The sequence below is a fragment of the Chiloscyllium plagiosum genome, unplaced genomic scaffold, assembly GCF_037043375.1.
Source record: "Chiloscyllium plagiosum isolate Xiang-an unplaced genomic scaffold, Cpla_swu_hap1 HiC_scaffold_24, whole genome shotgun sequence".
NCBI lineage: Eukaryota > Metazoa > Chordata > Chondrichthyes > Orectolobiformes > Hemiscylliidae > Chiloscyllium > Chiloscyllium plagiosum.
In genome coordinates, this window is record NW_028270162.1 from 42,192,268 (window position 1) to 42,205,380 (window position 13,113).

At 39.0% G+C, this 13,113-nt stretch overlaps 1 protein-coding gene across 2 annotated transcripts in view; it reads right to left on the minus strand.

Annotated features, from left to right (window-relative positions):
• rfc5 (replication factor C (activator 1) 5) overlaps positions 1-13,113 on the minus strand; it is a 57,353-nt gene that overhangs the window by 25,735 nt on the left and 18,505 nt on the right. For both annotated transcript variants that reach the window (XM_043715873.2, XM_043715872.2), the window contains exons 3-6: positions 10,098-10,234; positions 7,123-7,202; positions 1,724-1,797; positions 728-887 (exon numbers count right to left, since the gene is read on the minus strand). In XM_043715873.2, the coding sequence (XP_043571808.1) occupies positions 728-887; positions 1,724-1,797; positions 7,123-7,202; positions 10,098-10,234 (451 nt within the window). The remainder of the gene's footprint in view (positions 1-727; positions 888-1,723; positions 1,798-7,122; positions 7,203-10,097; positions 10,235-13,113) is intronic.

The following is a 13,113-nucleotide window of genomic DNA, read 5'->3' on the forward strand; positions in this document are numbered from 1 at the left end:
ATCCCATACATATGCTGCTTCAGGAACATATTTAAGTCAAGGTGAAGGTATTTCTCCATGGGAAAGGCAAGTCAGAAAAGAAAATCACCTGCAGTTGCACGATTGCTAGTGGGCTGTTTACACAGCACGACTGTTGGAAAATTTAGAGCAGGAGCTCTTGCCTTCTAAGCAAAGAATAATGTGACTGCAGCGACACCTAACTGAGGAATAGCACATAGATAGTAATTAACACTTCTTAAAATAAAATTTGAAATAGCATCAACAGACATCAGCTTGGTGGTATTTTAGAACATCCACCTCCGCCTCCCCATCACCTTAAAAAGAAATTAGGCCAGATTTCTATTTACCTAAATTTCATATTCTCAAAAACAAATGAAAGAACATATGCAAACAGGAATGCTGCTGAATTATTTGACTTTTCTGAAATGGGGGTAACATTTTATTCACTGCAAAGAAGTAGCTAAAAGTGCTACCTTGCATAAAATCACAATCTAGTTAGGTTACTATTGAAAAAAACTTTGATGAAGACAAGAGATTGACCATAAGGAAACAAAACAAATGCAGATTTTTAAAAGATAATCTCTGCTAAACTGTCTTTTGTACATCTTTTCCAGATAAAAGGCTTTCATAATTGATAGCAGAAAAAGATGGAAACTATTAACAGGTAGTTGATTCCTGCCTTAGCTTTCTACATTAAATTGTGGGGCAGTACAATGAGAAGACTCACTTTTCTTCTTTGATGACAAACTCCAATCTTGGAATCATCTGTTCTGGTGACAGCGGCCCAAATCGGAATCTAGTACATCGAGACTGTAAAGCAGGGATGATCTTCGACAGGTAGTTACAGATTAGGCAAAATCTGGTGTTCTCTGTAAATTTCTCAATAACTGCATCACAAACAATTAATTATTCAGAATTTGAAATGGAGAAAAACAGCACATGTAACTAGGAAAAACAACTTTTTCATTGGACTTAAACACTGAAAAAAATATTCTTTATCAACTATAAAAATTAGTTTTAATTTTAAATGCAACTAATATAACACCCAGTCATCATACTTTTGAAGCATTAATTTTCACAAGGTTAAATGCAAATATATTGCTAATTAATGTTTACAGAGAATTCAGTGCACGTAAAATATTGTATTATGCGCATTAATTTCAGTTGCGATTGAGTAATCCATGAAAATATGGTGTATATTTGAAAGCATCTAAGACGTCCTCTGCATTTTAAACACCCAGGCTTGTAGCTAAAAATAAAAAGCCTGGGGGCAGTGTGGTACAGAATGCACACACTAAATTGCTGTTCCTGTAGTAGCAAACAAGCAAAACTAAAGCTACCAAGAGGGAGGGGAACCAAATGGTTTGAAAGAGTCACTGTAGATTTTTGTGTAATGCCAATTCATGAACTGCAAATACTCCAAGAATGATTACTTACATAAACAGAGACTGTGCTATCTCTAGGGGAATTGAGACAAAGTAATAAAAAGAATAAGTAAATATTAGAGAAAAGAATGTGCTGTTCTGCATATTTCCTCCTCCCCCCCCCCCCCCGCAATGCTGTAAACCACACACTTCTGGCTCATTTTCTAAGATTTTTAAAGCACTGCTTTTGTGAGGCATATATATATTTAAGGTGTGCATGGTCAGAACTACGATGCAAGATTTAAAAAAACTGGGAAGCAGGATAAGCGCTCATTAAGATGAATATTTCCAGTTCTTACCCCTTCTGAGAGCATTCTGAGCATCTTGAGTCATTGCATCCGCCTCATCTAGGATAACGAGCTTAAACCCCTTTCTGAAATAATTAAAATAATTGCATTCTTTCTTGTGAAATGCTCAATGTTGGAAACATTTAATGGTCAATGTGTCCGGCTAACACTCCAGTCACTAACATTCAGTCTTCACTTCACATAAAGTGAAAATGCTGGAACTAGAAGTTAGATATATGATATCTTAAAATAACAAACTGATCAGTAGTTACTGGGTTACAAAAATAGATATGTAAATACCTTAATCAGTAAACAATTGGCCATCCTCGATGTGATCTGCATCAGTATACTCAACAACTACCTAGGTAAATGCCTTGGTGGGACAACTTTATCAGATGAGATTCAAACAGGATTTGGAAGATTTGCCTATGTAGCCCTCCTTTCCAACTCCAGGAAAGGTATGCCCAATCCATGCATCTCTATAGCTAACCAGATTAGTCGCACTTCATAGCAGAGGATAAAACTTGGGATTATTTGATATTTTCTATACACACATCTTTGGACTCAGTACTATGTCAGGCAAAGATATTCCAGTTAGGTGGATTGGCCATGCTAAATTGCCCATACTGCCTCGGGATGTGCAGGATTATCCATGGAAAATGTAGGTTACGTAGGTTAGGGAGATGGGTCTGGGTGGGATGCTCTTCAGAGGATCAGTGTGAACTCAATAGGCCGAATTGCCTGCTTCCGCACTGTAGGGATTCTATGATTCTCTATGATTCCTTTGCTGTGAAATGATATCAACTAGAGTAGCCTATATTTATTCACTTTTCCATGGATTACCACCTTTTTCAGTTGAGAGACTAGAATGTTCTGTTGATCCTGAAAGCAATGCTGTCAGGACTTCTCAACTCCTGGGAGGGCCACCCAATATGGTAAGGATAGAGGGGAGGAACCAGATAAAGTATAATATGAAACCAATCTCTATGGGCTTTCCAGGCAGAAGATACGTGTGATATCAACAGCTGCAACCGCAGATGGAGGCTGCAACAGTAGGGAGGTCCCTAGACATCAAGATTTCCTTCTTGCCCTTAGAAATAGATCTATGTTTTGTCAAAGACCATATGCAACAGCATCCCCACATTAAAAAAGTTGTCCCACCAAGGCATTTACCTAGGGAAAGTCAACAGCTTCACACATACAGTACAAGCCCTGCAGCAAACAGGGAGAGGCGATGGGGACAGGATTGAGGAATTTGGAAATCCCTAGCTTCAGATCACCACATTGAGTCAAATACCACAGCCTGTCATTTCTCTTTGGGATATGGACAGGAAAATATTTTTGGCGGCTTCCTTCATGACTGAGCAGCCCTCTTCAAGATCCATTCTACTCAACCCACACGGGAAGGAGGTTAGAAAAGGTGCCCTAAAAATAGTCTGTTCTGTCACCAACCAGATTGGAAAACGAATCCAGCGGTCTCATCTAAGTGAGCTCTGAAAACCAAAGTGAAACTCAATCTTGAAATGTACAAACATTCATGAACGACAAGCAAAACAATCTTCCGGAACAAAGAACTAAAGAATGTCCTTATTACCAAATCTACAACCAGTGTAGATGACTGCTGAACAGACCACTGGCTTATCCCCTCCTCAAATGTCTAACAAATGCCACCAGAAGTAGCCAGAGATGAAGAAACAGTTCCGAGAAAAGCTCAACATTAAGAAGCTTCAAGAACCAAGCAGACTAGTGAACCTACAGCAACGTATTTACCAAAATCTGCAAAAAGAGTTCATTTTAATGGAATGGAAGAAATCTGAAAAGAACTGAAGACAACCATCATCTCATACCGTGAAGAAACCATTGGCTGCAAAGACCAGGAAACACAAGGCTGGTTTGATGAGAATGGCCAGATCATCCAAGACCTCAGCGACGAAAGGAGTAAAGCTCTATGCTTGTCAAAGCAATCGCCAGTAAAGCAAGGAGAGGTTGTGCAAAACGTTGGTGTGCCTTTTTTGGAGTACTGTGTCCAATTCTGTCATCCTGGTATAGGAAGTATACTATTAAGCTGGAGATGGTTCAGAAGAGATTTACCAAGATGTTGCCGGGAATGGAAGATTTGAGTTGTAAGGAGAGGCTGGACAGGTTGGGACTTTTTTCAGTGGAGTGTAGGAGGTTGAGGAGTGACCTTTTAGAAGTTTGTAAAATCACGAAGGGTATAGATAAGGTGAATGACAAGTGTCTTTTCCTTAGGGTAGGAAATTTCAAGACTAAGTGCCATATATTTAAGTGAGAGGAGAAAGATTGGAAAAAGCCAAGAGGGACATTTTTTTTTAAATGGAGAATGGTTTGTGTGTAAAATTAACTTCCAGAGAAAATTATGGATAATGGTGCAGTTACAACGTTTAAAAAACATTTAGATAAGTACACGAATAAGAAAGGTTTGGAACTGTAAGCCCTTGCTGACAAACACAACAACCGGGGTTTCTTCAGTGCCGTCAAGGAAACATATGGAGTCAACACCATTTGTCTCAAACTAGTGCGGAATAAAAGTGGCACCCTTTTGAAAGAGAAAAAAAATCAGCCTCATAGAACACTTCAAAGAACTCCTAAACTGCGATACAATTGCTAAGGATTGGGTTTGTGGAAATCCCTCAACTCTCCAAAGATGATACTGGACTCCCACGTAACGTGGCAAACTTAGAGATCTCTGTTAGAGACATTAATAGTAAGAAACTGCAGATGCCATTCCAGTGGAGAAGCAGAGCTTACCTGTCATCTCCATCAACTGCTCCTGAAAATCTGGGACAAAGAAGAAATCCCTGCTGATCTCAGGGATGTTGCCATTGCATCTTCAAGAAAGGAAGCAAAGGGAACTATGGGAACTACCAAGGAATCTCCCTATTCTCCATGACTGGGAAGATCATCGCCTGAATCCTCGCTAGATACTTTCTCCCAGACTCAGAGGAAGTCCTTCCTGAAAGTCAGTGTGGCTTCTGACCAAATCTTGGAACCATAAACATGATTTTCATTGCTCAGCAACCCCAAGAGAAATGTCAGGAACAACATCAACCACTCTACATGGCCTTCATTGATCCGACCAGGGCTTTTGACTCAATCAGGAAATGCTACAGAAGATCCTGTCAAAGGCCAGCTGTCCAGTGAATTTCATCATCACGTTGATGAATCTGTCTCTTCCACGACAAGACTTTTAGTGACAGTCCTCATCAACGATAATACTACAGAATACTTTGTGATCAAGACAGTGGTCAAGCAGGGATGTGTCATCGCCCCTACCCTTTTCTCCATCTTCATCGCCAGCCTTCTTCATCTTGTCAAGTTTCCCAATTAAGAAAAGGAGAAATTCAAAAGCAAGTCAGTAAATCCAAGTTTCACGCATTTCCAGCATTTTAAAGTATAGGCTTATCCTAATACATCAAGTAGCCTGAAGCACAGTGAAACAATGTCAGAACTTGATGATTCATACGACAAAGACAAGTAATAATTTAAATTAAAATTGACTGTTTAGTTACGATATCAGTTATAAACGTGGGAAAAATTATCCAAGTGTTCAACAGCAGACCAATGAATTACTGCTTTGCCACCATTCATTATACATCATTAAACTACAAATGTAACCAAATATTAAGAAGAGTTTTTACTAGTAATGCCTATTTCATCTGAGTGAAAGTGGTGAACCAGCACAGAACTCTTTGGAATTTTAAACATTAGTATTAAGCTGTTTTAAAATAGGGCAGGCCCTACCGTAAAAAGTGATCACGTCCCAGGTCAATATGTAGAAAATTCTGCTGTTTAAGGAAGGCTTTCAAATTGCACTTTTTCTAATCAACAAATATTTTGCTTGCTATGAGATTGAGTAGAGTCATTGTGGTTCTGTTCGCTGAGCTGGGAATTTGTGTTGCAGACGTTTCGTCCCCTGTCTAGGTGACATCCTCAGTGCTTGGGAGCCTCCTGTGAAGCGCTTCTGTGATCTTTCCTCCGGCATTTGTAGTGGTTTGAATCTCCACTTCCGGTTGTCAGTTCCAGCTGTCCGTTGCAGTGGCCGGTATATTGGGTCCAGGTCGATGTGCTTATTGATTGAATCTGTGGATGAGCGCTCATCCACAGATTCAATCAATAAGCACATCGATCTGGACCCAATATACCGGCCACTGCAACGGACAGCTGGAACTGACAACCGGAAGTGGAGATTCAAACCACTACAAATGCCGGAGGAAAGATCACAGAAGCGCTTCACAGGAGGCTCCCAAGCACTGAGGATGTCACCTAGACAGGGGACGAAACGTCTGCAACACAAATTCCCAGCTCAGCGAACAGAACCACAACAACGAGCACCCGAGCTACAAATCTTCTCACAAACTTTGAATTGAGTAGAGTTTTTACACACTTCTGGAGCAGGTGGGACTGGAATCCAATCCTCTTGTCCTGGAAGAATAGACAATATCACTCCACCACAAGGGCCGCTAGGCAGTGTATAGCAATGAAACTAGTTGAATAATTGGGTATAGCTTTTCTAAAAAAACAATTTTCAATGATCTTAAATCAAATTATTCTTGGTGCAGGACTGAACATACTTAGTTAATAAAAAAAGGGTTTACTATAGCCATGCATGAATAAAACCCCCATCAGGTTTCTGTTCTTAAATATACCAATGAATACCTCTAATGGAAAGAACTTATTGCATTTACATTCTACTATAGAATCCAGTGTAACTGGTCAATATATTTGCGATTTGTCAAATAATTTTATCATAAATGTAAACTGATACCTCACTAGATAAAGCTATTTCCAAGTCATCTGGAGTCTTGATTGGGAAAAGTAAACCATTAGACATCAATGCCCACTGCGCATGAATGCAAGTCCTTGTAGAGATCTCTCATTTATTTGGTGGAAAAATACATCATATTGTGACACAATTCAGAAGAGTTTGATTTTGAACTTTAATCTCTGTTGATTCACCAAATTTAGGACTGCTGTGGAACTAGGGCTATCATCACAATTGAAGCATATGTATCATCTTTCCTACATCTAACAGTTGGTCAGTGGCCTCAGGTCAAATCATACATAATAATGTTAGGCAAGGGCAAGTTTCAATAGTTACGAGGACCCATAACTACCAGATAAAAATAACATTCAGTGATCAGATTTAACACAGGAACAATGTTCGCTATAACAAATATCTTTATGTCACTGACACTGTACTCTAGCAGGTCACAGCCTTCAGAAGCACAGATGAAGTGATATGTTACAAAGCTCAGCCAAAGTTACTTGCTGTTTCCTCTATCGCACCTCACAATATCAGGATCATGGTCCCTGTACAGCATTCCATATCAGTTGTAACACTGTTTGCAAATTGACTTTTCTTTATAAACTGAAATCATCATCGTGCTCACTTGAAAATGGTTCTTGTGCTGGAGAAGTTCAATATAGGTCCACGTACTACATCGATACCTCGATCATCAGAGGCATTCAGCTACAGAGAAAACAAAATCATAAACGTCTTAAATGGCCTCCTGACAAATAAATGGCAGTTTTTAAAACTGGCATGCAAATTACTCTGTAAAGTACACATTATCTTCTAAGAACTCAAATTTCATCCTTACTGTTGCAATTTAATGTTAATTAAATCACACTAGGTGAACCAGTGTTATCACTGAAAGTGCAATAGAGTATGAAAATTCTGAACTATGAAAAACAACCACTGATTACAATGTTGTACAGTTCAAACATTTCTCTGTAGACACAATGAATTACTTATGGTTGTTACCAAGAACAATTTCAGCAACATAAAAACATCATTTCTGCATATTAAAACTACTGGCTTAAGTACATTTTTTCCCCATTACAATGTACCAGTGTGCTAGATATTTGTTGTTACCATGCGGTCACAATAATTTCCATTGAATTGAAGGAATTATTATACATTTCTGATGAATAATGAGGATATGAAGTCTCACAAACGATAGCACTTACACCAACTTTATCCATTGTCACGAGATGAATTATTAGTGCTTAATCCACATATATCTTAAATATGTGGTTCTGTGGTTTGTAGAGTCAGAGGTACTTTCATGCACACACTTTTTGACTTAAGAGTCTTCATTTGCCACGGTTTATTAAATTGCTTACAGTGTAGAAACAGGCCCTTTGGCCCAACTGACCCTCCGAAGAGCAACCCACCCAGACCCATTCCCCTACACCTAACACTATGGACAATTTAGCATGGCCAATTCACCTAACCGGCACATCTTTTGGACTGTGGGAGGAAACCGGAACACCCGGAGGAAACCCATGCAGACACGGGGAGAATGTGCAAATTCCACACAGACACAGTCGCCCAAGGTGGGAATTGAACCCAGGTCTCTGGCGCTGTGAGGCAGCAGTGCTAGCCACTGTGCCGCCCACATTCCTTGAAAACTTCGTACAGTGATTTTTGCAAATGATAAACATGGCAGACTGTGTATGTGCAGTTTCTATGCCAAGAAGTTTTGTTTCAGTCTTTTTCTTAAATCAGTGGTTAAGCAAAAGTTAGATATGCAGTGGCAACATGCCTGCAAATAGATTTTCTATGGATATAAAAATTTGTGAACAGCAGGAAAAATCTATTTAATGCATGTCAATACAGGTCAGTGTCATACAGCTTATTTTAACAGGAAATTATTCAGGAGATTTTTGTTCTATCTCAGAAATTCAAACTAGTGAATGAAAAATAAATGGAGTAATTTGAAACAGTAACAAATTTTCAAAATAATTACATTTCAAGTTTTGCCCTGAACAAAATGATCAGCCTGAGAGGCTCTAAATATATTCTGATTTCAAAAAGTTGGAAAAGAACAAAGATCTGTGGTTTGTGTGTAAGAGCAGTTAATGGAATTAGAAAGATATGAAAATTATCAGGTGAGTAAGAATTTCTGTACTGATAAAATCAGTAGATGTTACAAGGTATATTTTATAATCAGTGTTCCTCTTCACCAAGACCTAGCTGCTTATCCTTTTATTAAAATAAAAGCTATGCACCAAAAAAAATTTAAATATAAAAATCAGGCACTTTTATCTGTGAGCTCTTCTTGAATGTACTGGCTTATGCGGTATTTTACAATAATTTGGAACCTTTCCAATACCTTGTTGAAGTGACCAATATTCCTATGTGAATCCAGCTGGCTTATATTAAGAATACTGTAGTGAGCATAAAGCAATTTTCAACAAATTCTCAGCCAAGAAGGAAACTGGCTGATATTACTCTTCTTCCCAACCCACCCATTACATAAACTTAGGCCAATTATGAGGCCCCAGTGCTTCCAAAATTAATGGCTTTACTTCCATACTTTGATTTTAAAAATCATACAAATGGATGCGGTGGAGTGAGTGATTGAATGAGTGACAGTGAGTGAGCGTGAGAGGGAGAAGGAGAAGTTTTTTATGGAGCCCTACTCAACCTCTCTGATTTGGAGTGTAAACCATTACTAAAATGATCTGCATGATGCTAATTAAAATTCAGTCACCATAATCCTCCAAATAAAATCAAAACCTGTTTTGCTACAACAATACACAACTTTACTGGGATTGTCTACAGAGGAGAGTGATACACCAAACAGATCGCCATGAGTTCCTAAACTAAGTGAAGCAGTGGAAATTTTGCTACTATAACCCCTTGATTAAAAAGCATTTTCTTTGCTTCAATTTCTTAGTACAGCATTAGCTATTACGGTACTGCACTTGAAACAGTCCTGAGTGCAAGGATTGTTTAGGAGAGCAAAAATTGAACAATTTTGAAATTATTGAACTGCAGAAAACTGGAAAAGGAGTACTATTGAATGTGTCCCTGCTCCAAGGACTGCTCACAAGAAACTACCGTAACAAGACAGTGTTGCCTTGGCTGGCGAGTTTCAGTGATTAAGATAAATTGGACAGACTGGGATTCTTTTGCTTAAAATAGAAGAGATGGAGAGGGATATGCTTAAGATCTATAACTTTATGAAGGATATAGATAGGACAGACAGGAAGAAACTTTTCCCATTGATGGAGGATCAATAACCAGGGACATAGTTTTAAGGGGCTGAAGGTATACAGTAGATGGGAGATTTCTTTTTCAGGAGAATCTGGAACTCACTACATGGAGGGAGGGTAGAGGCTAAAATCCTTATATATTTATGAAGTATTCAGATGTGCATTTGCGATTCCAAGGGATACCAGGCAATGGACCAAATGTTGGGAAATAGGATTCAAATAATTAGGTGGTTGTTTTTGACTGGCACAGATGTTACTGGCCAAAGATCCTTCTTCTGTGCTGTACATTTCTATGGTTCTACGACTATGACTACAATGTCATACAATACCAGTTTGGGACTCAAAACAGTTCAGTTTTTACCTCTAAAACCATAGAGTTTAGCTCTTTGTCCTTGTAGAGTCGTTTGGCACAAGCCAAGATGGTAGATGTTTTCCCAGTTCCTGGCGGCCCATAAAATAGCAGGTGAGGGAAACGATCTTCACTGATGAACCGCTGAACTGAAATAAAGAAAATGGAACATCTGATTTTGCTTGTGAAGTCATAACTTTCATTATTAAATGCGGTTTATATATGTTACAAGTTTCAGGATTTCTTTGCTAACTGCTAAATAAATATACAGCCCTTTAAAGCAAGCCATTTGTACAATTTCTTGGAATTTGCATGAGAAAATTATTAGAATACAATTTCAAAGGAAGAGACAAACAAAAAATCAAATGCCAAAATGTAGTTCATCTAAGACTTTAAGGGACACTATTTTAAGTAGATGTTGTCTATGTAATTGAAATGCAAACAGCACATGCTTCAAGGGCATGAGAAGGTGTCAAGTCACATACAAGTGCCATACGCAAAATCTTGTCTATATTAAGTATTGTATTTAACCACATTGATAGAAAAAAAATTCAGGTCATGTCATCTCTAAAATGGAAGCTAAACACTGAAATGATGGAATCCTGTCATATAAATAGATAGTGCTGTAACCACTTAATGGATCAGGTAGGTTTAATAAAATGTCATTGACCTGAAACAAACTTTGATTCTCTCTCAAATGATAGCTAACCAATTGGGTGCAGATTTTTCTGTTCCTATTACACAACACAACATTGCTAGCTAAGCAAGGCTGATTGCCCTCAATAGGATTTTTGAAGAAACAACCCAACAAGTAATACAAACCCAACTAACTAAAAAACTCAGTATTGCTAAAAAGTAATTTTAGTGGTTCGAAAGGAACAATGGAATTTAATATCTTAAAAGTTACATAACTCCCCAATAAAGCTTAACACAAAGCTATGTTTTACCCTAGAACTGCAACAACTTTGCTCCTTCACGATGAGACCTTTTTCTAAACTGGAATAGCAAACCAAATCAGAGCAGATTTAGTTTCCAAGTTCTGGAGGCCTGAATACCTAGTATATGTAAAGTTTGATTCGTAACCTGATAAAAGCATGTATTCCACTAACAAAGAAAAGACATGCATTTGAGCAGCTGATTTTAGTCACTTCAGATAATGAGGTTTCAAGAATAGTCAAATGTGCCCTACAAAAAATAATTTATTCTGTACAAACTGGGAGGGGGGGGGGGGGGGGGGGGGGGGAAAGGGCACAAGGAACACCAGTCCAGACACTTCCTCTTCTTGTCACATGTTATTCTGGTCAGCTAAAATCTACAAATAAAGCTACTGAACAATCCTGAAAGAAAGTGACTGTTTGCTTCAGAAAGTGAAATTCCATACAGATAGTATGTTTAGCAAGCTGGTCACTCCACTAATAAGAGATACACAGTCAGAGATGAGTTGGGTGATCACAAGAAAATTAGTAAGTGGACAGGGAGTGTAGGTGTCCCCTGTGGCCATTCCCCTTTAAACACGTGTACCATGTTGATACTATAGGAGGGGTAATGGTTGCCTGGGAGAAAGCAACGGCGGCAGCCGGATCAATGGCATCATGACTGGCACTGTTGTACAACAGAGAGAGTCAAAGTGTAAGCAAGCAGTAGTGATAGAGAATCTATAGTCAGAGGCACAGATAAATGTCTGGTGGTTGCAAACAAGACTGCAGGACAGTGTGTTGCCTTCCTTGCGCCCAGACACAAAATATTCTATTACCTGGTTTGGGCGGGGGGGATTCAGCAGCCAGGGGTATGGTCCATGTTGGTACTAACAACAGGCAGAAAGAGAGAGATGAGGTCCTGTGAAGGGAGTTAGGTAGGAATTTGAAAAGCAGAACCTGTAGGATTGCAATCTCAGGATTACTTCCTGTGCCACATGCCTGTTAGGCTAGGAATAGGAAGATAGTATAGTTAAAACATGGCTAAAAAGATGGAAAGACGTAGGAGGGAAAGCTTCAGGTATGTGGATCATTTGGGATGCCTTCCAGAACAGGAAGGACCAGTGCAAGAAGGATGGATTGCACCTAAATTGGAGGGGCACCAATATCCTAGTGCAACTCAGGAGAGTTTGAATTAGCAGGGGGCAAGGACCACAGTATTAGGTCCGGAACTAAAACAACCGAGGAATAAGAGACTAAGAGGAAGAACAGAGATGGAGAGGTTACTGAATATGGCAGAACTGGAAGTCCGAGGTGCATTTGTTTTAATGCAAGGAGTATAACAGGCAAGGCAAATGAATTTAGAGACTGGATTAATAAATACAACTATAATGTTTTACATATTACAGAGGCTTGTGTCGAGGGATGAGAATGGCACCTTAACATTCCAGGATTTACATGTTTCAGGCAAGATAGAGAGGGATGTAAAAGAGGTGGAGAGATGCATTATTGATAAAGGAAAATATCATAACTGTACTGGGGAAAGACAGCTTTGAGGGCTCATCCAGCAAAGTCATATAGGTAGAGCTTAGGAAAAGGACATGTGCAACCACCTTGATAGGAGTGTACCCCAGACCACCAAAAGCCAACAGGTGATAGAAGAACAGATATGTGGACAGATTATGAAGAATGTAAAAACATCAAGACTGTTGTGATGAGTGATTTTAACTTCCCCTTTATTGACCGGGACTCCCTTAGCACCAGGAGCTAAGATGGGAGAAAAATTTGTTGTATGTCCAGAACGGGTTTTTGAAACAATATTTGAATAGTCCAACTAAGGAAAGGGCCATACTAAACTTGGCATTAGGGAATAAACCTGGCCAGATGATCAAAATTTCATTGGAAAAGCATTTCAGCAACAGTGACCAGACCTTGAAGTTTTAAGTTACTCAAGGATAAGGATAAGCATAATCCTCGAATGAAAGTACTAAACTGAGCGAAGGCTAACTATGACAATATTCGGCAGGAACTGGGGAAACTAGATTGGGGCAGATGCTTCAGGGAAAATCCACATCTGACATGCGAGAATCTTTTAACAGTCTTTTGGAGTTCAG